We start from the raw sequence: 24,896 nt of genomic DNA, 5'->3' as shown, positions 1-24,896 counted from the left end.
AATTTGTGGCCTGTGGGTGCTGCGGGTGCTGCAGTTCGGCTGCGAAAGAATAACGTATAAATGCACAAACGAACAAACAAACCGATGAAAATAATGCGATGGAAGTCACCTCGGTTAACTCTCAAAGGCCGACACGTCAATAAAAAGACCACGGGTGCTCTCTTCAACACTCACCTCTGGTCAGATCCTCATGCCCAATGTCGGTTTACCATACCTCGGAGATGATTAAAGCAGATGGAGTACTGTGCCAGCAGCCACGTAACAGAGGTTACACATCTATAAAAAGACCACGGGCACTCTCCACAACACTCACCTCTGGTCAGATCCTCATGCCCAATGTCGGTTTGCCATACCTCGGAGATGATTAAGCAGATGGAGAACTATGCCAACAGCCACGCAACAGAGGTTACACATCTACAAAAAAAGACCACGGGCACTCTCTACAACACTCACCTCTGGTCAGATCCTTATGCCCAATGTCGGTTTACCATACCACGGAGATGATTAAGCAGATGGAGAACCGTGCCAGCAGCCAAGCAACAGAGGTTAATTGGCCGAGCAAACCAATGTTATGTACCGCACCCTTTCGTCTATCAGAGACCAAGTAACCACTTTGGATAAATACCCCTATGAGTGTTATCTCCGACCAAACCCATATTTATACCAGTATTCCGCTGGTTCGATGTGCGAATGAAGAAATATGTAATGATGAATTTGAGAATGCCCGTTTGCTTTTATGAGTGGGAGGAATGTGAGGAGGGGAGGGCAGAGTTGTGGTTGGGAGGGGGGAGGAGGGATAGAAAATATTGGACAGAGCTGGGAGGGGGGGTGTGAGGCTTTGGGGAAGGCTGAGTTGTGGAATTTTGGTGGGGTTCGTGGGTTGAGCAGTTGTGGTGGGGGGTGGGGTGGAGTGGGAGTTTGCTGGCTTGAAGTGAGGAAGGGATTGATGCCTCAGGTTGGGAGGGAGAGAATGAGGACTTATGGTTGGGGGAGGAGGTAGAGAGCAAAGATGGGACAGTTCCCAGGGGGGTGGGGGAGGGGAGGTTGAGGAGTTGTTTTGTGCAGATGGGGCAGGGGTATGAAGGTTTGGAGTGGCGAGGGTATTGACACCTGACGGCTGAGGAATAGGCGTGGGGTTTGATGATTTGAAGTCACATTTTACATTCCGTGGGTTGAAGATTATTCCAGAAACTACACCAGAAACACAATCTTATAATTGCTTTTTGTTATTCCAAAAGTCTGAACAAATGAAACAGCATTGTGACAAAAGGTATATAGCAATTTACTGACAATGGGGCAGTCATGCATGTCGACATAAGATGGGAATTAATGAACAGGATGGACTGATAGAAGCAGGAAGGAAACAAAAAACCCTCATAAATTTACCTGGTACTGCTGCACTGGAGGTACTTGGTGCTGCTGTAGTACTACCTCGTTCAATCGTAGATGTACGCAGTGCTGCTGTGGTTGTCTCAGGACCTGGCGAAATCATTTTTGGAGCAGGTGATGTTAACTCAGGTTATCTTACATTTTAAACTTACCTAATTTGTGCAAAAATGGTGTGATTAATGGAGGTATGGGGGACAGGACGGATCACAATACTCAGTTACGGAAGTTTCTTTGGATGTTTTGCACCGCATTCAACAGCTCAGTTCATATTGGTGGCGTGTCTAGGTGCCCATGGTAGCGTTTGAGACCGGTCGCTTTGGATTGTTGGCCTTGACACATCGTGCCGGATGAGCAACACGAACGATTTGACATATTCATCGTTTCTATATTACCTCCATCAACAGATTAACAACATGGCAGGATAAAAGTCGTAAATGCTGAGTTGAACAAACGTCCTGAACTCATGGACTTAGTTAAGTAAAGCACATCGTCTGAGACCCAGCCATCAGGTTTGCCGCCAAACGCTGCTGATTGTGACGTAATCGATTCCTTCTTTGAAAATTCTATCTTTATTCGATTTTTTGATTCCGCTATCACCTGCGTAAATACATGGAACACATAATGTGAAGATTTCGGAAGTATGAACAGAATATGTTCGGAGTAAAGTATGTTAGAAGTTCCAGGCTTACCCCCATTATATTATGATTATATTAATGATATTCGATTTTTTGAATCCACTATCACCTATGTAAATACATGGAACACATAATGTGAAGATTTCGGAACTATGAACAGAATATGTTCGAGAAAAGTGTGTTAGAAGTTCCAGGCTTACACCCATTATATTGTTGCGGTTCTCGGAACTGCATGCATACAACAGATAGGTATCCCAAGGCAGTTATTCCATTATACGTGTAGATAGTACCTTTCCCTTTTGCTTAGCGGGACAACAAGGGAGTGTGTTGTGATTATCTAATAGTTAGGGTTGCTTAAATCATTTTCTCCTTCATTTTGTCCCAAATCTTCTTTTCGTCTGATTATTCCTGAGGTAAATCAGCCACGTGTGCCTTCGCTGTAAGGTGGGGCCTGATGGAGGCCAACGCGTGCGGCTCCGCTGTGAGGGAACTGCTGCACAGAAATTCTCGTTCCCGGGCGAGCCCGAAACCCAACGTGTGCAGCGAGTCATGTGGTGCACTTTGCGGTGCGGGATTATCGACTCGAGCTTCCGATGATCTGGGGAAGATTGCCGGTTGCATTAAAAAGCATGCGAATGAATACCTCTTAAGAGGCTGCACGAATGGTGTTTTTCACAACACAGGAAACACAGCCTGCACGACACCCACGCCGCACGAAATGCGTACGGAGGCCGATAAAGATGAATCCACGCCATGTTGGGCGGGAAAAGAGTGTGCGGAGTAGAAGCGGCTTGTTCCTTTTCAACCTCAATATCCGACACATATTGGTGTTCGCCCCGCGCACACACGAGCGGAGTCGTGTGAACGCGCGCGCTGGCCACGTGCGTAATGGCCAAACCGCACGCGCTGTATGGAATATGCTCAAAGGCATATACATACGCCGCTCATGAACCGTGCATGGATTTATCCATGGCGATGTACTTTCGGCCCTCGCTGGCGGCGGCGGGTTCCCCGCGGATGGTGAACGTCTTCTCGTGTCTACGGCCAGCAAAGCTGTGATCGAGCCGAGGAATGTACAGTGCAGGCCGCGTTGGCGGGCGCATTGATCAGCGCTGGTCGGGCGCCCGGGTGGGCATGCGGGACCCTCAGCCGGTCGCCAGTGCATGACCCAGGGGTTTTTGCAGGACGATTCGCGTGGCAATTTCGGTGTGGGTGATTCATGTCATGTCATAGGGTCGGAGCGGAATGTTGCCGCTGTTTGGGATGGCCTTACCAAAAACGAGGTGAGGCGGTTTCCGGCCCAAGTCAGCGGGCCACGTGAGGGGTTCGGGCCAATAGGAGCGCCCAATTCAGGTGATGACTTTTCGATTTGGGGTGGACCCTCCCCCCTGCAAGGACTGCAAGTCCTATAAAGGTCGGAGCAGTCCCTCCGCCTCTTTCTCTTTCTCTGCCTCTCTCCCGCTCGTCGATACTGGCACGACCCGCCTCCTCATCTCCGCCCGCACGGCATCGACCCCACCCATCTACCTGGTCCCGCCTTCCACTCCGTCCTAGCACTCTGGACTCCGCCCCTTCTCCACTCAAGCTCTTCCTTCACGAACACGGTCTCCACACGTGTGGCTGAAACCAGAGACGACACGCCCACTGTCGGTTACCGCACTACGGAGCATCCCACCCCCCCTCCCCCCCAAAAAAAATTTGTGGCGCGTCGTGCTATCAAGCACAAAGGTACAGAGAACGTCACCACGACTCCTTTCCTTTCCTGTTGCAAAACTTCCTCTTCATCAGGGTTTCTGTGTCTGTGCGTGTGCGTGTGTGTGTGTGTGCTGGCGCCTGTCTGCTTAAGTAAGACCACAGAAGATCGTTATCATTATTATTGTTATTATTTTCGCATTAAGTCTGCTCTGTGTCCCCTTTTGTAAGTTACCTGTTTATTTGCTGTACCACACCTCTCTCCCCTATCTCTGCACAACACACCCCAATAAATCCTTTATCGTACAACATACCTTTCCTCACCCACTGTCAATAAATTATTATTAGGAATGTTCCCTGCTCATTTTTGTCTTTTCTTCCATTGATCCAGCATGGTCCGAATCCGAGCTCAGCCGGGACTTTATTTCCAACGATCCATTCCTTTTAACCAGTACGTCCTTGGCAGTGTCGCTCAACTGCATCCGATCCAGTAAAGTGATCCGGTCCAATAGAGTGATCCAATTCGGACAAGGCGTACCGAGGATGTGTTCCCCGGTAATTAAACCACATGATTAATTAGGTAACCTTATTAACCCATAGAGGGGAGGACCCGAGGTGACGCGGTTGAGTTATTGGCATCCACGGTCGCTTAAGCGACCTGCCGCGTCACGGAATTATCCTTGTGCGACGGCCTACAATTCCGGGGAGTCTGGTGGGAACCGAGATAGCTTCCCCCACCTCGTGGCCTTCTCACCCGACAACAATATTACGATTATTATTTCCAGCCTTCTTACTACCTAACAACAATAAGTTTTTTTCACAAATTGTGATGGGTCATTTGCAAGAAAACTAACACCAGAACCAAGCCTACTTAAAGCCTCAATAATGTGTTTCTCCATTTCATTCTTCCTTCCTTTACTGGCAACAAACACCATAATCAAGCAAATTTAGTAAATCAATATATACTCCATCACCCTCATTTTTTATATTGAATGGTTTATCAAAATAACTTGATTCACCCCTCACAGTTGAACCTTGCCTTCTATCTTTTGTAAGAAGACGCATTAATCTTGGAGTTAAATTTAACAGGTGGTTAAACATAACTCAAGAACCTGAATTCATCATTAAATATCAGCCCCTTTTCTTGAACAAGATGGAATATTGCTGGTTATTCTGTTGGAATGAGACCTGCTATGGTTTTTGAATCTGTTGAATATTCATTGTTTTGGAGAGCATTCACAACATAATCAGGGGGTTGGTTTATCTCTTCCAGCTGTTGAAATAATCCTTCGTCATCATATTCTAATTCTCCTACATCTTCGAGTTCTTCATCCGTCATTTGACAAAAATCTTTTATCATTTGAAGTTTTTTAGGGGTGTACTCTATCATTGGAACTGGAGTGGTTTTTTTAAGTGGTTTTAAAATTTTATCTTGTTTTCTTTCAAACGCTTCTTCACCCGTTAGTTTCTGTCTGCGTTTCTTCTTTATGTCTTCCTGTTGTTTTTCAACTTTTGAAACCAACTCTTTATGTTCCTTAAATGTTCTTGCTCATTCCTTCGCATCCATTTATTTATTGGAAAATATCATTTAATGAATTGTAAATATCAAGATGGAAATTTTCCTTTTCTTCATCATTAAAACAGATGTGTTCACAAAAAAATTTTTTTGAAATATTTCATCTAATTCTTTATTGGAATTAATACGAGTTGTAATTTATTCTTCACAAATATTTATATATCTGCTTTTCATACGTTTGCATTGATTTTCTTCATCAACATCAAAACCGAATGATAAAATCTTAACTCCATTTCCACTCAGATGTTTAATAATTTGTATCATTCCTTGTGGATTAGTTTCTAATAACCCAAGACCACCAGAATTTAGTTTATTTAACTCACTCTTACAATGTGAATATTTTGTTGTACCAAGAGAGATATCATCAAATATTTGTCCTTCGTTCCTCAATCGCATATGTTCCTCGATTGAAATATAGTAATAATCTTTACCTTCTATGTCCCCTAGTCGCATTGCTCTGGTTGTTGTGTATACAATACACATCACAGGGTGTTTTAAATTTTAAAAACATGTAGTCTTTTCATTTGCACTATTCAAGAACCTAGATTTATGAAAGTTTTTTTTTTCCAGAAGCAGATTTACCCACAAGATTGATAATAACAACTATCATTTTTGTATGTGATTGTTTATAAAATAAAAAATATATCCCTCAGTATCTCATCTTGTTTCACAACAATGTATTTATATTTTCCAGCTATGTGTTTCATATACTCCTCAACTTCTTTTTTACTACATAACGTAGAACAATTGTCTCTCCAAAAATTATTTATATCTGTTGAATTTAACTTGAACACAAATAAAAGTATTAGCATTATTTCTTATCGAGCGACGAGGAAGTTGAAAGTATGATTGAGTAAGATAAATACAATTACAAGAAGAATGCCTCTCTTGTGTAATAACTATCCATAACCGTTTGGTTTCTCTCATTAATACAATCATCAAAGATAACAAGATTCCTTTTTGATTTATCCAAATCTTGGGGTGAAGGTATATCATCCGTATTATCACTAAGAATACAAGTTGTAGGTTTTTATTTCTTTTTACATTTCTGTGCATCACAAAATAGTTGAATTATATCTTCAATGTTATAATCGTTTCGTTTGTTTTGAAGTTTAAATAAACCAATTATGTCTTCTTTTTGAAGACCTGCATTAAAACCTTGTGAGAGTAGTTTATACTCAGGTTGAAAACTTGACTTTGTGAAAATTGTTAAATTATCAAAATCTAAAAAGTTAGGAGTGAGGAGCATTGGGTGTAAAGAGCATATTCAAAAGCAGACAAGTTTTTCCACATCCACTTGAACCAACTATGAGAAATCTTAATGAATTTGGAAGATTTTTATGGTTGTTAAATTTTATCTTATTTTTCCAAATGGGTAAAAAAAATCATTTATTTATATATTTAGAAAGTAATTATATAAATTTTTATTGGCTTTTTTAGAAACTTTTTTTTATCCTGAGTTCAGGTTTCATTTCCAGATAATCCATTATTTTATTTAAACAATATCTTGTGGTGACATTTCCCTGAAAATGGCAATCGTTAATAATATACATCATCAATCCATGAAACATTACCGTCATTTGTTCAGTCTCTTCTCTTGTAAGAAAAGGTGTATTATCACCCTTGTACTTAACATTCATTTCTCTTATTCATCTTGTAGAGTAATTCATTTTTGGTGTAATTTTGAAACAGTTATGTTCCTTTTTATATTTTTTTATTTTCATCAATTAGAAGATAATCACAAAATGTACATTGTTTATGGGCTTCTGACTGTGTTTAATCTCACTCTGTCACATGCAGGACAATTCTCAAATTTGCAAAATGGAGATCAGGAAATTCAAGAGGCTCAAGATCTAGTGTACTATTCATATTTATAAAGTAAAACTTTACTTCAAATAAAATTCATCTTCGGTACTTTCATTGGTACTTTCACAATCATTTGTTAAACTACTTTCATCACTGTTGTTTGAACACAAACTCTCAGTATCTTAACTGTCTTCTGTTCCAACAGAGATATAGTACTATCATCACTCTCATAATATTCAAAATCTACACTTGAATAATGACATTTTATTTGTAGAAAAAAAACATTACCATCTTTACCCATGCAGTTTTTTTCGTTCACAGATTGAACTACTACATTTTTTATATTGAAGGTAATTTTTAAATGGTCCCTAACTACTACTGAATGAAATGTCATTTCACCCGATATATTAACATCCTTTATTTCATCAAGATTTACATCTTTAGGGTTGTTGAAAAAACTACAATTTTTTCCTTGCATATTGCCGATTAGTGGGGCAACTTAGCATAACAATTGTGCATTTTGTGAGGAAAGCACCAAATTTGGCATCCTAGTAGCCTATCATATTATGAACAGATGTGGATATTGGGCCATCTCAAAATTTTTGATGGCAGTGGAAAATGGCTGCCACAGCCATCAGCGGCTGAATTTCAGATGGCCTAATATCCAAATCTGTTCATAATATGATAGGCTACTAGTGTGCCAAATTTGGTGCTTTCCTCATAAAATGCACAATTGTTATGCTATATTTAGCTAAGTTACCCCATGAGATGGTCTTATCTTTTCTTTCCAAAGCTTCATCCATAAGGTTTTTCTTTTTTGATACTTTTTTTGTTTCATTGTATTTTCTAGTTTTGAATATATTGCCAGAAGGAGAGGAGAAACTTTTGTTAGAGCAACTTTAATTGATGTTCTTCCAGATATACTCAAAGCCCTTCCACTGAAGGAAATTTAAGAACTCATATTATCAACCAAAATTGTATTAAATCCAATAGTTGTTATATTTACTCTATTCAATTTTACATCCTCAACATATTTCTCAGTAATTTTCACAAATGAAGAGATCGAGTGAAACTTATCTTTTGTGTCTTGATACATTGTATTTATTAAGCGAAAAAAGTTGGTGGGGAAAATGGTTTCAAGTACAGGTTCACCTATAAATTAAACGGAATTTTCATCAACATTTTTTAGTTTAAATGAAAAGCATCTATAAATTACCATGAGATTTTCATCAAGAAAATTTTATTTTGAGCAAAGTTTTGCTTTATAAATATGGTGAATACAACATACTGCAACATTTGTAATCATGAATATAAATGTTATAAAAAAATCACCTTCAAACCAACAAACACATTCAATCTTTTCAGACAAATATCTCCATTTGAATGAGAAACAAAACATTGTGATGTCTGTTCTAAGGATGTCTTAAAAGAGAGTTATAAAAAAAAACACCTTCAATCAAAAAACATGCAAACAACATTGAGAGAAACTTGAAGGGAAATAAGAAGAAAATTGGATTTGAGGGAGATATCATTGAGACAAAACCATTTTAAATAACAACTCTTCAAAGAAGTTTTAAAGATCAGATAGAGGTAAAACTTATAAGATTTAATACAAGTGTAAGATCAATTTGGGAAGTGATTCATATCTCAAAGGATTCAATTGTCAAGGTTGTGAGTAGAATGCTGAAAAAACATAAATCATTCAAAATATATCTTGGAGCCTCCTTTACCTTCTCAAAAAAAAGATAAGGTTATTGAAGAAAAAAAATATGAGAACGAATCCACCACACCTTATTACAATTGATAGCTTCCTTAAATCTCCTATCTTTAAAGAGCTTATTAGATTTGAATTAAAAAACAACAAGGTAGTGGGTTCAACATTGGCAATGTTTCATACATCGATCTTAATATTCTTAAATCCACTCCGCTGAAGGCTTCATATATTGATTTGCCTTTGGATATAAAGAATAAAAAGGCAATAATTAATGTTAAAACTACTGATAATAAATGCTTTCTCTGGAGTATCTTAGCACATCTTTATCCATAGGAAAGGGACTGTGAAAGAGTGTCAAAGTATAAGAAACATGAAAACAAGCCGGTAGGCGATGAGGGATTCACTAGGATCGAAGCGCTGGATATGATGCTTTTCATTCTGACCGATCCACCGACGAAGATTCATTGTCAAGACATATTGGTTCACATACAATTGTTCCTCTGCCTGGCAAGATTTTTCGAATTGCGTATTTTGCCAACTGGCACTCATAAAAAATGATGGTAAATCGACACCCTATTTTTGAAGGACTACCATTTGAAAAATAATCGGTTTGCTGGTTTGTGCTGTGGAGCCTCGCGTTGCAGACACAGACACACACACACACACACACACACACACACACACACACACACACACACACACGGAAAACCTGATAAACTTCTCTCAATGCTCTTGTTTGACCACACCTTCTGAGCCACACAATATTTTTCATAAGCCACGCCCACTTTCCTACGCCACTCCCACTTTAAATAATAAATAATTGGAGGTGGTGTGTGGGTCGTGGAATCGTTTTCGGTAAATAAATAAATAATTGGAGGTCGTGTGTGGGTGGGGAATCGTTTTCGGTAAATAAATAAATAATTGGAGGTGCTGTGTGGATCGTGGAATCGTTTTCGGTAAATAAATAAATAATTGAAGGTGGTGTGTGGATCGTGGAATCATTTACGTAAAATAAATAAATAATTGGAGGTGGTGTGTGGATCGCGGAATCGTTTTCGGTAAATAAATACTTGGAGGTGGTGTGTGGGTCATGGAATCATTTTCAGTAAATAATAAATAATTGAAGGTGGTGTGTGGATCGTGGAATTGTTTTCGGTAAATAAATAAATTGAAGGTGGTGTGTGGGTTGTGGAATCGTTTTCGGAAAATAAATAAATAATTGGAGGTGGTGTGTGGGTCGTGGAATTGTTTTCAGTCAATAAATAAATAATTGGAGGTGGTGTGTGGGTCGTGGAATCGTTTTCAGTGAATAAATAAATAATTGAAGGTGGTGTATGGATCGTGGAATTGTTTTCGGTAAATAAATAAATAAATGAAGGTGGTGTGTGGGTCGTGGAATCGTTTTCAGTAAATAAATATTTGGAGGTGGTGTGTGGATCGTGGAATGTTTTCAGTAAATAAATAAATAATTGGAGTTGGTGTGTGGGTCGTGGAATCGTTTTCGATACATAAATAAATAATTGAAGGTGGTGTGTGGGTCGTGGAATTGTTTTTGGTAAATAAATAAATAATTGAAGGTGGTGTGTGGGTCGTGGAATTGTTTTTGGTGAATAAATAAATAAATGAAGGTGGTGTGTGGGTCGTGGAATCGTTTTCAGTAAATAAATAAACATTATATTATTAGAAATCCACAAAGACAGAAATGCCGGTGATTCCATTTATTTTGGATCCTTTTCACTTTGGTCAATAACGTTTGGATCGAGGAGAGATCGAAGGTGGAACGACGGTGTAGTTCCTTACAAACACTGTATACACACCTTAAATGACGGCAAATAGACACCCGATTTTTGAACGACTACCATTTGAAAAATAAAACCTCAATCAAAAATCGGCTCGAGTAAAATTTTCTAAATATCTCGAAGTGTTTAATTCCGAAGTCTCGTTTCTCTACATTCAAAACTGAAGGACAAGTATTGAAAATACTGTACGCGGTTTTTCGGCCGCTGTACAGCAACGGGTGGTTGCTCGGCAACGAAATTCAAACGCGCACATTCCCAGACCATATGGCAACTGTTGGCAAAGTTTCATCGAAATCTGTTCGCTGGTTCATGCTATGGAGCCTCGCGTTGCAGACACACATACACACACACACACACACACACACACACACACACACACACACACACACACACACACACACACACACACACACACACACACACAGACAGACAGCCGGAAAACCTGACAATAAGGGATATCTCATATATAGCGAATCCAACAAATTAGAAACTGGGGATCTAGGCATCTCGAGAGGAGAAACCATGAGCTTAAAAGATACAACAGAGTTTGAGAATATGAATAACCTATCAATAAATGTTTGTGGTTTAACTGATAAAAACAAAGTCCAATTTCTAACAGTTAGTAATACTATATCCAATGATAATTGGTCAAATGACCAGCATGTAGATATCCTATATTTCACTAATAAAGAAACCACTCATTATGCTTATATCAAAAACTTTTCTAGATTGGTAAGTAATCAAGTTTATAAATCAAAGCATAAATCATATTATTGTAAGAGATGTCTCAATATCTTACAATCTCAACAAAGACTTGATAAACATTTAAAGTATTGTTCGAATCATTAAGCAGCAGCTGGTGAGTTGCCAGGACCAGGAAAGAAAGTTGTATTTAATGAAACAAATGCATAAAACACCCCTTTGTAATATATGCTGATTTTGATAGCATCTTGGAAAAGACTCCATCACAATTTAAAGCCTTTATCCCTGAGCAGGGGTCAGCTTTTTGCAGGCTCCAATCATGGTACCCTTTCTTGTGGCAATGTTTTTACGGCCGGATGTCCTTCCTGATGCCAACCCTTTAGTTGACCCTGCAGGGACAATTACCAGTATACTGGTGCTCATTTCGCCGACCTTCGGAAGGATGACAGGCTGGGTCAACCCCCCTGATGCTAACTCAGCAACCAACGGGTCTCGAACTCAGGACCCCAAGGATCCGTAGCCACCACCTTAACCATTGAGCAACACCAGGCTCATATCTTGGAAAAGACTGATGACATTAAAAAAAATATCAAAAGCATATCCCTTGTGGGTTTTGTTATGACATTAAATCATCTGTAGGAAGTAAATATGATAAGTTGGAGTTGTATGGAAGATCTGATGCTGCTGATGAATTTGTTAAAAGGATTAAGGATGATTGTTCTAAGCTCACTGAAATTATGTCAAGAACAAATAAACTCCTTGACTTAACTCCAAATGAAGAGAAAGAATTTGAAGAAGCAAGGATTTGTCATATATGCTCAGAGGCTTTGGTAAAAACTGATAAAAGGGTTGGAGATCATTGCCATACAACAGGCAAATATAGAGGAGCAACTCATAATAATTGTAATCTTAATTATAGAATCCTGACATTCATACCTGTATTTCTTCATAATAATTGTCATTATAATACGCATCTCGTTATAAAAGAACTAAGTAAGACTCCTGGAAAGATAATCGCAATTCTTCATTCAGATCAAAATTACATCTTACTTTCAAAACAGATTTATACTCGTGAAATGGGTGCAAGTACAAATATTAGATTTCTTGACTCATAAATTTATGACAAACCCTCTAAGTTCTTTGGTTTCAAACATCTCCGCTTTTCCTATAATTTCTATTCAATTTAGGACTGAAGCCGACTTGGGTCAAGACATTTCTCTTCTTACTAAAAAGGGTATTTACCCATTTGATAATATGGATTCCTTTCAAAGACTTAAAGAAACAAGACTTCCTCCTCAAAAGCGTTTTTATCAAAAGTTAGGAAGATGTCATATTAAGGGTGAAGAATATGAAAGAGCAAAACAAGTTTGGAAAGAGTTTGAGATAAAAGATATGGGTGAATATCATGACCTATATTTAATAACTGATGTTTTATTGTTACGGATTTGGAAGTACACTGCACTCAACATACAGGTCCTATAGCCCAGTTATTTCGATAAGTAAATGTGGATAGATAGCTCCCCGTCCTGAGTCTAATGGGGATTGAATGTGCATGCGCTGTGGAGTTATTTTGAGTCAGGGTTTTTCTTTTACATTTTTCCACCAACATGAACTACAACAACAGTTGCGGACCACTCCAGCTCCAAATAAAACGACGAAAACCCTCTGCTCCCTGCATTCTCTGAGCGCTCAGTAGGGGAAAGGTCATGCCCCACCCCCCGATTCGCTTGGCGGGGCGCCAAGTCAGCGAAAGGTCGAGGCGCGCCCAAGAATGAATCACGCCTGACGAGCCACGCCCGAGAACGAATCACGCCTGAGCGAGCCTGCCGGAGAGGATAAAAAGGAACAGAGAATCCTCGCAGAGAGAGTCTTCTTCCTCCTCCTCCTCCTCCTCCTCCTCCCGATGATCAAGAGCTTGGGCTTCAGACACCATCCACCACCGGAGCCGCAAGGGTGCGCGCCATCTCTCGGAGGGAGACGGAGGAAAGGTTTTGACGGCCAGGACGAACGCCGAGCGGAGCTGGGGAGGCTGATCGCGGCTCGCCAGTGTCTGGGTTTGGCTCGCCTCTCGCTGGTGCCTGGGTCGACTCAACGCGAAGACCACACGAGGTGGACAGGTCCGAGGCAGAATCTGGTCTTCAGCTCGTCCTTTCCATCCGAGCTGGAGGCCTCAATAAAGACCACTTTGTTCCGTTTATTTGGGTGTGTGTATGTGTTTGTGGCACCAGTCTGCTAAGTAATGAATTAAGTGCCTTGCTGTACAGACGTGCTTATTAATATTTGGATAACTCTGCCCGTACGTGCCCCCCCTCATTTCCCTATTGTTAATAAATATACCCATGTGTTAAATGTATCGGTTCGTTTTTGTCTTTCTTTTATTGGTTTAACACAGTGCGTGTTGGAGAAATAGCCAGGCTGTTGCCGCTGCAAAAGGGACATTTGTACCGACGAGAGCTCAGTGACCATCCTCTCGGGTCGCACACGGTTCGAGTACACTCACGACTCGTTCCATACGAGCATCGTTGAGGGTGAATTTCCCCGGTAGTTTGGACCACGTGGGTATTTAGGTAAATTGAAATTGGCAATCGACCCTACCCCACATGGTCGATCTATTGGCGAACTTCGGTCCGATAAGGGACCCGTACTTTTCGTTGTTTTCCGAAGAGGTACGATCTAAATTCCGGGTGATCGGTGGAGTCGACCCTGCAGCTCCATCTAGCGGTCGTGCTCGCAGCCGATACCCAGCCCCGCATCATTATTACTCGCTGATGTGTTTGAGAAATTTAGAGAAGTTTGTTATACTAAAGATTCCTATGGACTTTATCTTGTCCATTATTATACATCTCCTGGACTAGCCTGGAGCACTATGTTAAAAATTATGAAACAACCCTTTGATCTTCTAAGTGATGTAGATATGCTTTTGATGATTGAGAAGGCTAAAAGAGGAGGAATTTCACAACTTTGTTCAAAGAGATATGCTAAGGCAAATATTAAATATCTTCCAGACTTCTCACCTGATAAGCCTTTCTTGATAAGCCTCTTATCTTACTTAATGTACTTTGATGTTAATAACTTGTATGGCTGGGCAATATCTGAATTTCAACCCGATGGTAATTTTAAATGGGTGAAAGAATACAAGTTCAAATTTATCTCAGATGATATAATCTCAACAAGTCAAGAAGATTTAGATAAACAGGATTATGGGTCTTATTTTTAAGTAGATTTAAACTATCCGAGAAAGCTTCATAACAAACATAAAGACCTTCCTTACAGAGCTGAAAAGGAGAACCCCAATCAAGAGCTATTCGGTGGTTATCAACATTTCTTCAGTTCTTCAAATGAGTTTAAATATATTCCGACAACTAAATTACTAACAACATTGTTTGATAAAGAGAAGTATGTTTTACATAAAGGAAATCTAAAGCAATTTATAGAAGCAGGACTACAAGTTTTAAAAAGGTACATAGGGCACTAAAGTTTAGTCAAAGTCATTGGTTCGGTAAATATTCACCTCCCCTTGATATAACATACATACATTGTATAACAATGTAAATAATATAACATACATACATTGATTATAATACGAGGATGAGAACAAAGGCTAATAATGATTTTGAGTAGGACTTTTTCAAGTTGATGAATAATTCTGTATTTGGTAAAACAATGGAAAATATAAGGAATAGACAAAATGTAAGACTTGCTACAACTTGGGAGCAGGCGGAAAAGTTGATAAATAAATCAAGCATTAAAAGAGGAGAAATATTTACAGATAATTTCTGTGCTGTTCATTTGAATAAAGACAGTAGAAAGATGGATAAACCGATTTACGTGAGAACATCTGTTTTAGATCTTTCAAAGTATTTAATGTATGATTACTTTTATAATAATCTAAAGAAAATATATGGTGAGAATATTGTATTGCTATATATGGATACGGATAGCTTCATACCAGAGATAAATACAGATGATGTTTATAAGGATATGAAAAAAGAAGATATTTATAATACAAGTAATTATGTTCCTAATAACCAGCTCTTTTCAAATAGGAATAAAAAGGTTATTGGTAAATTTAAAGATGAATTTGGTGAAAAGATACCAAGTGAATTTGTAGGTGTTAGATCAAAGGCATATGCTTATAAATACCTAATGAGGGGGTTAAATTAATTCAAATGTGAAAAGAAACTTGAAGGTCTAAAGAAGAGTGTATTAAAAGAGACCATGAACTTTCAACTTACCTTGAATGTACAGGGTGGGCCAAAAGTAGCCATACATAGGGTTTCCAACATGTTCTTTTATATTTTTCAGATACCCTTGAAAGATGCATTTGTAAAGAGAAGAACGAATTGAGGTCATACTGATGGCCGGGTCAGGAAGCAGTCGCAAGGTTGCAATGGAATTCAACAGAAAACATGGAAAGAACATCACACACGATACTGTGGCAAAACTTATTAGAAAGTTCCAAAAAACTGGAAGCATTGCAGATCAACAGGAAAATGGTCGAAGACGTACAGCCACAGATGAAGTTACAACGGACAGGATACTAGCAGCGCTTACACGGAGACCCAAAAAAGTACACGACGGTTGGCTGCAGAAAGCGGCATCAGCAGATCGAGTATCAGGTGCATTTTCAAAGCAAACAAATGGCATCCATACAAATTGCATATGGCGCAGCATCTTAGTGAAGACGACCCGGATAGATGGATGGAATTTTGTGAATGGGCATTAAACAAATTGAACGATGACGCAAACTTCTCATCTGGGATCTTGTTTACCGATGAAGCCAATTTTTACGTCAATGGAGAGGTTAATCGGCAAAACTTACGTTATTGGAGTAATGCTAACCTGTACTGGATGAGTCCGACAAAGATGCAAGGTGCCGGAAAACTGATAGTGTGGGCCGGGATATGGGGTGATAGAATTATTGGACCATTTTACTTCAGCGGAAATCTTAATGCCGAAATGTATCTTAACATGATGCAAGAAACGATCATGCCGTCCCTGCTAAACGAGGATGGCGACTTTCCAGTTCACTTCCAGCATGATGGGGCACCATCTCATTATGGTATTTCCATGCGTCAGTGGTTGGATCAGCAGTTTCCGGTTTCCTGGATTGGTCGGCGTGGTCCTGTGGAGTGGCCTCCCAGATCCCCAGATCTCACCCCCTTGATTTTTATCTTTGGGGGAACTTGAAGGCCATGGTGTATCAGCAAAAGATACGAGACATAAATCATCTTCAGGAATGTATTCAAAATGCCTTTACAAGCATAACACCAGATGTGCTAGTGCGTGTTCATCAAGAGTGGGGGAGACGTATTCGAATCCGTTTTGAAAATCATGGCAACCATGTGGAGGATATTTTATGGATAAAAACGGGTTTTCATAAAAGTGTTTATTTCCCCTAGACTGTATATGGCTACTTTTGGCCCACCCTGTATATGGAAGAGAAAGGATGTTTATAGAGAGATGAATCTTGTTAGAAATTAAAAACACGAAATATTCTCAGAGACTGTTAGTAAGAAAGCTCTAACAGCATTTGATGATAAAAGATACATAATGAGTGATAGGATAAATATATTGCCTTGTGGGTTTAAAGTATAAATATTAATAAAAAATGGAGTTGGGAGTTTTAACGGGCGACCACTGCATTATTTTTAATTGATGAATAAATTTAAGTTATTCCTGAAAACAAAACATAAATATTTATAGTATCTCTATATTACTACTCAGTTTGATGAAATAAATGACCATATGAAAGGGGGTGAATCCCAGCCCCCGGCAGGGGAAGTAGTATCAAAAGGGAGGGCTGTGACGAAGTAATTTGTGCCAGTTTGAAAAGGAGAAATATGAGTGAGCGTAAGCGAGTGAATATTGCGACTTTAAGAAATGGAAGATATTACTGCGTCAAAGCCTCCCTTTTAATACTACTCAAGTGGCAATTTGTAGATGGGAACGAACTGACAATAGGAAAGTGGAACATGTGGACATAATGTAAAAATTACTTAACAGGAAGGACTGAGTGTAATGGGAAGGAAACAACAACCCACATATATTTACCTGGTACTATTGCACTTGAGGTACTTGGTGCCATCGTAGTACTACCTCTTTCAACGGGAGATGTACTCAGTGCTGCTGTTGTTATCTCAGGCCCTGTAGAAGTAGTTTTTTTAAAACATATGTAAAATGTGAAAAAATGGTGTGATTATCTAACCTTATTTCAGAAAATGTGCAAAAACCAAAATAATGTTCAATATTGGTTGGATTATTAAACACTAGCAAATATAAAGTTTTCGCTTCGCTGATGGGAGGTATAAAGGAGGGGAGGGAGAGAGAGAGGAAGAGATGAGAGAGGGAGGGAGAGAGAAGCGGCAGGAGGGAGGGGAAGCTCGGAAGCGGGGGAAGAGCAAGGATGGGGGGGGAGATGGGTAGAGCTATGCCTCACCAAATGTTGCTATACCGCGGGAGGGATGGATGCAAGGACAGAGTGACAGACAGAGAGAGAGAGAGAGAGAGAGACAGACAGAGAGACAGAGAGAGAGAGAGAGAGACAGAGAGAGACAGAGAGAGACAGAGAGAGACAGAGAGAGACAGAGAGAGACAGAGAGAGACAGAGAGAGACAGAGAGAGACAGAGAGAGACAGAGAGAGACAGAGAGAGACAGAGAGAGACAGAGAGAGACAGAGAGAGACAGAGAGAGACAGAGAGAGACAGAGAGAGACAGAGAGAGACAGAGAGAGACAGAGAGAGACAGAGAGACAGAGAGAGACAGAGAGACAGAGAGACAGAGAGACAGAGAGAGAGAGAGAGAGAGATATGAAAAAACAAAAAATAAGAGAGAAAGGTGAGGGGTGGAGGTGGGGTTAGAAAAGAGAATGATAGGTTTTGCTTAATGACTGAACACACAGACAAAAACAAGCTCATGTCAGAACAGCTGCACATACAATGACACAACAGAGTTTGTAAAGTAATCCACAGGCACATCTGCAAAAACTTTGATGTCCCAGTTCCAGAAAATTTGTGGGAAAATGAACAAAAAGTAATCACTGAAAACATGGAAGTACCTACCACTCACATTCGACCTAATCATCCCATTGAGCGTGAACATCGAAAACAAAGCATTGCGACTCGATATCATACTTGGGTACAAAAAAAGAAAATAAGGCATTGCTTATTGAGGTGTTAATAGCAGTGATTTTCGATGAAACAATGCAGAAATCAAGAAATTGACCAAACACCAAGACCTGAAGGATGAAGTAAGATCCTGGAAGCTGAAGAATGCCAAAGTTGTACCACCAATAGCTGCACCTACAGGGATGATGACAATGCACCTCACAGAGATATTAAACATAGGGGCAATACCCCTGGGTGCTCACCTGGTAGTGACTGGATAAGATAACCAGGCAACCACTGGTATGCATGGATGACCCACAAAATATGTAATGGAAAAGAAAGTAAATACCGATGGATTTTTCTTTTTTAATGGCAGGAACAAACCTTGGTATATCACGGATGATAAAGGTTGTAGTCAAGTTTCATCGGAATTGTACGTTTCGTTTGAGAAAAGAAAGCAAATAGATATTTTGGGGGGGCAACCCCCCTTAGAGCCAGTTTTTTGTAATGTCATGAAATGAAGGTTGTGGTCCAATTTTATTGAAATCGTATGTGTAGTTTCTGAGAAGAATTTCAAGTATATGTGGACGGATGGTGTGCCATCCCATAAGCTCCTACTTCACAGGTGAGCTAAAAATCATCCCTGGGAATATTATTACAAACGAACTGCATTTGTAAGCTGTCTCGAGCTCAGTGACGATCCTGAAGACAGCCCGCAGCACAAAACTTTGAGAACAGAAAACTTCACAGCTTGGTCCATGAATCATGACCCCCTTACCGAAATGAAGGTGGATGCTTTGAGCACCCACCCTGGGAGGACTCCATTCCACATTCCAAAACCCACATATGTAGATACCAATCAACACACACACACACACACACACACACACACACACACACACACACACACACACACACACACACACACACACACACACACACACACCCTGGGAGGACTCCATTCCACATTCTGAAACACAAACACACACACACACACTTCATGAATCGGCAGGTTGGAGTCAGTGTGATTACAGACTACAGCACGTACTGTATACAACCCAGAAACCTTGAGTAGTTTTCACCGAAAAACGTTACATTGATATCGACGTTTCAGGGAGATGATCACAAACATTATTATTGATAAACAGCAGCGTGTGAAGGTGGGAAAAAAAATTTGCTCCGTGATTTAGAAAACCCGTTAATACGGAAAACGTCTTTTACTTTGAAACTCACAAAGGAAAACCTGATAGAACCTCCATGAGATAAGGGATTAAACTTTGTCACCACGGTACCCGTAACGGGCACGGCAGGTCCACACACCAGTAACGGGCACGGCAGGTCCACACACCCGAAACAGGCACGGCAGGTCCACACACCAGTAACAGGCACGGCAGGTCCACACACCCGCGGAGAGTCCGTACAGATCCAAATGTACCCATATGTACCACGTCCGTGTGTGTTGTAAACCTCTACCTTGTGGTTACTGTGGACCGAACATCCCGATCAGGACACGAACTGCACCGTCCAGCTCGGTAAAATGACTTAAACACTCAAACACTCCCACGGAACGACTTGATTGGCAAGCGATTGTAGGAATTGTCGTCTCGACGATACAGCCGGAAACGCCCGTGCAATGTCCGAATTGAACAAATCAACACGTTTTCGAAGTCGGAACGGCTGATATTTTCAAATTCGGTGATTACAATTACATTTATTTATCGTTAAGATGTGACGTGAACGTTATTTTTACCTTCCGGAGACGCCTGAAATGTTAAATATGTCTGAATTGTGTAGCTATGATGAACAGGGATTCGAAAATATGAGTGAGGAAAGTGAAAACAACAACCTTATCATCAAGAAATCGTTGCGGCCTGTTCCAAGTCAACGCATGGTTGAGCAGGCCAGAAAACATGGCGGCTTCAGACCCCAGCGAGGTTACCCAGGAAACACCTGAAGACCCAGAGAGCGAGGTGGCCGAGGATGTGCCTCATGAAGGATATAATTAAATAAGGCCGTTAATTATCTTCAAAAGGAGTGTCTTAATTAACCCAAACATCCAATTTTCACTCATACACTTCCTTGGAGTTTTGTTAGTGTGCATACAAAGTTTCAAGCTGCTAGGTTATATAGTTTTGGAGTTAGAGAGGACACACACACACACACACACACACACACACACACACACACACACACACACACACACACACACACACACACACACACACACACACACACACACACACACACACACACACACACACACACACACACACACTGCCTTTTATTAGTATGGACTATAGATTATTCCAGAAACACAATATTACAATCGCTTTTTGTTATATACAAATTATAAACTCACGAAAGAGCAATGTGACAATTGGTCGAAGGTGAACGCAATGACAATGGCAAAGTGGAACATGTAGAGATAAGGTGGGAATTACTGAACAGGAAGGACTGAGTGTAGTGGGAAGGAAACAACAACCCCCACGTAGATTTACCTGCAACTGCTGCACGAGAGGTACTTGGTGCTGCCGCAGTACTACCTCCAGAAATAGTTGTAGGAGCAGGTGAAGTTAACTCGGTGTCAGAGATTGTGTCATGGAATGTCATTCCAGGTCCCGTGTCCTGCCATAGGTTGCAATTCCAAATGTTTCCATTAGCCAGAGTTCACTGCGATATTCAAAATGGATACCGTACGTTTTTTGTGGTTTTATAGTCACTGAATCAACTCTGGTACGCCTATTAATCTTTCTTGTTGTATTCTGTATTGGGTTGAGGTATGCATCTGTGTTTTCACTATTTAGTGAAGTTTTCACTATGTGCTATTTAGCTATGTTAACACGGATATACTTCACCCTGTTTAGCTATTTGAAAAGATATACACCTTAATACGGATTTCGCCCAAGGCAAAAAACCCCCTTGGGGCGTGGGGCAAATTAAGTCGCTACAACCTCCATCATGTGACTCTTAGTCCTTCTGTCAAGTTTGCCTGAGATTGGATAAGTAACAACTGAATATCTCATGGTCAAAAAGACAGACAGATCAGACCAGACACCAAATTGAGTATTTTAATATGATGTCGAGGTATGATGAAGGACGTCGGATTTGGCACAACGGAGGATACCCATTCTGTAGTTGACTTTGAAAACCGGCTTTAATAAATGGTCTGCAAAGGAGAGGTGGGTAGCTCATAATGAAGCCTAGAATTTCGAAAGATTCAAACTCTTCCAGTGGTTGATTGTGGAAACAGATCGATGGGCTCATTTAATGACTCAAAGGAGAATCTGAGGTTTCCGCCGATTGAAAAATAAGTTCTAAATATTAGACAAGTTTCCGATCCTTACCAGTTCTGCAGGGATATAAGCTTGTGCTGTGGCCTGGCTGTGTGACGGAGAAGATAATTTGCAGACCGTTGTTGTGGTTATATATATATATATATATATATATATATATATATATATATATATATATATATATATATATATATATATATATATATATATATATATATATTGTAGGTTTGAACGCTTTCACTTCAAAGATATTTTACAAACATCTCAAGAGAAAGATGTTATTACTCTGTGCACATGAAGCCCAAAGCAGAATTCAGTAATTGGTTTTTGTGCGTCCACCTGTCCTATCAGTTTATGATCGAGGAACAACTTATTTACATTCACCATTCTATTTGAACACGAATTGGAACATGACGAGGAAGATGTTTTTTGTTTTACCGTACTTTGTCTCTGAATTCGTGCTGATCGCACATGCGTCGAGAGGAGTGATAATCTTTTTGTTTTTACTCTGTATGTGTGCCTGGCAGTCAAATAAAATTGAAAATCATTCCCAACAGGAAACTTACTGTTTTTAAGGACGTTACAAATCACACAAACAACAGGTACAAAGAAGTAATGCAATATGTTAGACAGGGTGATGTAATTGCCTCTGGGTAAAACCAGGACTCCATATGTATATGCACTTATAAACCTCTTCAAACCTATTTTCAATTTAATTCTATACCTGAACTCCGGAACACAAATTGCCTTCATAATACTTCCAAGAACCATGCTATCTTTTCTAATAAATGTGTGTGTGCATGTGCATGTGTGTGTGCATGTGTGTGTGTGTGTCAGTGTATCTTCTCCATAACTCCAAAACCTAGCTGCCTGAAACTTTGTATGCAAACTAAGAAAACTCCAAGGAAGTTCAAGAGTCAAAATTGGGTGTTTGAGTTAATTAAAACACTCCTTTTGAAGATAATTAATGGCGTTATTTAATTATATCCTTCATCAGGCGATCCTCGGCCACCTCGCTATCTGGGGTCTCAAGGCGTTTCCTGGGTAACCTCGCTGGGGTCTGAAGCCGCCATGTTTTTTGGACTGCTCAACAATGCCTTGACTTGGAACAGGCCGCAATGATTTCTTAATGATAAAGTATTTTTTTTTCACTTTCCTCACTCATATTATCGAATGCCTGTTCATCATAGCTACGAATCGCTGTATACATCGCTTTTGTAAGTACGACAGTTTTCAAACTAGGAGCTTGGAGCGATTTCATGCACAACATGATACGATTTTCCACGATCTACTCTCACAGACTAATTAAAGTATATCATCAAAATATTTTTCAGTTTTGAGGATCGGATCGGATACCAAAAGAAAGTGTCAAAATCTGTTGTGAAATGTTATAATTTAAAGAAATAATGAGTCTTTCAACTAAGCCGATATACCTATTTACTTAAAGCAAGTTAGGCTTTGTTCCCTCTTTCTCCAGAGATACACAAGAAAATGAGAAATTTCCAAAGCATTCAACTTATCTCTTTCTTCTGTTTGGAGAATTATATTGAGTGAACAAAAAATTTAGGAACGTGCCAAAATTAACCAACTTCACTGAGTTATATGATTTAATGCATTCAATGCAAGACCTCGCGCTCTGTCCCTCAGAGGGACTGCCTATCCATAGCATCTGCCAGATCTGTGTCTATATTTTCGGAGGTTTTGCAAGGTACTCCACAAGGAATCAAAGCAAATCTGGTAAGAAAAAAAAAACAGACGTTTTTAAAAAAAAGTTATAATATTTGCGCGAACCCCGAACCGAAGTACCACGTGCAGAGAGGAGCAAGCGACGACATGATGGCTGTGATAGGAGAGGAAGTCTGCGAGCCATGAGTGGACATGTCCTTGGATACCAAAGGAAGAGCAGTTTGGTGAGCAGGGCAGGGTGCTAGACCGTATCAAAAGCACGCGATATGTCTCCGGATGTAGCTCTGATTCCATGTCTGACATTGAGGATCTCCATCAATTGTTGGGAGAACAGAAGCAGCATATCCAGGGTGGAGTGGCCTGGTCCGAATCCAAATTGATGATCGGAAATCAGGCCATTGGAGGAGAGGAAGGATTTAATATCAGAAGCGATGATGGAGTCCATAAACTTAGTGATGATTAGGAGAAGGCTGATGAGTCTGAAGTTGCAGGGATCTGTTTTTGCACCTTTTCTATGCAGAGAGGTCACGTTTGCTGATTTCCAACGAGATGGCAAATGACCTTGAGCAAATGAGAGGGTGAATAGAACAGAGAGGTGAGCATGTGCAGCAGAGCAGGTTTTTTATGACACATGGGCTGATGCTGTCTGGACTGGTTGCAGAATCTGAGTTGAGGTTTGACAGCAAGCTCTCCACCTTGTCAGGAAAAAAGGACACAGCATTCAGGGACAGCTGGGTTTGACTGGGTCAGGTGGGTACAGAAAGTGATGGGTTTGGGATACAACATTTACAAGCAAACACCGAGTTTAGGCATTCAGCCTTTTCACGTGCAGTGTCAGCTGTGCGGCCATTTGAGGTAAGGGAGGGGATGGAGGGGGAACATACACCAGAACAGACTGAACTGGATACCACCAGGATATGGAGGGGGGAGACAGGTTTGAGAGTTCAAAGTTGAGATTAGAAAGATGTTGTTTTCTGGCTCTCCTGAGGGTAGATACACACTTGTTCCAAGCTTTGTGGAAGGAACTGAGATTGTCTTTGGTTGGATTAGCCTTCCATGAGGTGAAGGCAAGTTGTTTCAGGCCAACTGCCTCGCCACAATCTTCAGTGTACCATGGGTGGTTGGAAGGGTAGGACAACTCAAGACGAGATGGGATAAATCTGTGCATGAGAGAGAGCAAAATAGGCACTGTATTGCTGCTCCCAAAACCATTTTTGTTATGAAATGTAATTTATATTTTGAATTATGTTTGTTGTTTGTATTATGTATTGTGATCAATACAGCCTCCATCTCCTAAAATGTGACTCAATATTGTCTTATTACAATGTATAAAGGTAAAGTACAAGGCTGCTTTCGTCGTGCTAAACTTCGATTTTTTTATTTTTATTTTTTTTTACGAGCTTTTTAAAGCATTATTTTTTGAGAAATGTAAGTATATAGTATACCTGAACACTGTGCGGGGTATCGTGTTTTATGAACTCTTCAGTTCCAATGGGA

The 24,896-nt window shown here is 40.1% G+C and overlaps 1 protein-coding gene across 4 annotated transcripts in view; it reads right to left on the bottom strand.

The window, feature by feature from the left end:
* The window catches only part of LOC147025292 (uncharacterized), a 37,841-nt gene that overhangs the window by 11,032 nt on the left and 1,913 nt on the right, over positions 1–24,896 (bottom strand). For 2 of the 4 annotated variants that reach the window (XM_085886160.1, XM_085886161.1), the window contains exons 2-3: positions 17,368–17,460; positions 1,387–1,479 (exon numbers count right to left, since the gene is read on the bottom strand). In XM_085886160.1, the coding sequence (XP_085742286.1) occupies positions 1,387–1,479; positions 17,368–17,460 (186 nt within the window). Of the gene's footprint in view, positions 1–1,386; positions 1,480–17,367; positions 17,461–19,893; positions 20,210–20,266; positions 20,396–24,896 lie in introns of those variants that run through there. The other 2 variants (XM_085886162.1, XM_085886164.1) reach the window with 2 other exon arrangements.

This window comes from Eptatretus burgeri, chromosome 6 (genome assembly GCF_056783735.1).
Source record: "Eptatretus burgeri isolate ZD-2024b chromosome 6, Ebu_testis_v1, whole genome shotgun sequence".
In the NCBI taxonomy this organism is placed as follows: domain Eukaryota; kingdom Metazoa; phylum Chordata; class Myxini; order Myxiniformes; family Myxinidae; genus Eptatretus; species Eptatretus burgeri.
This window is presented reverse-complemented; position numbering and strand designations above follow the sequence as displayed.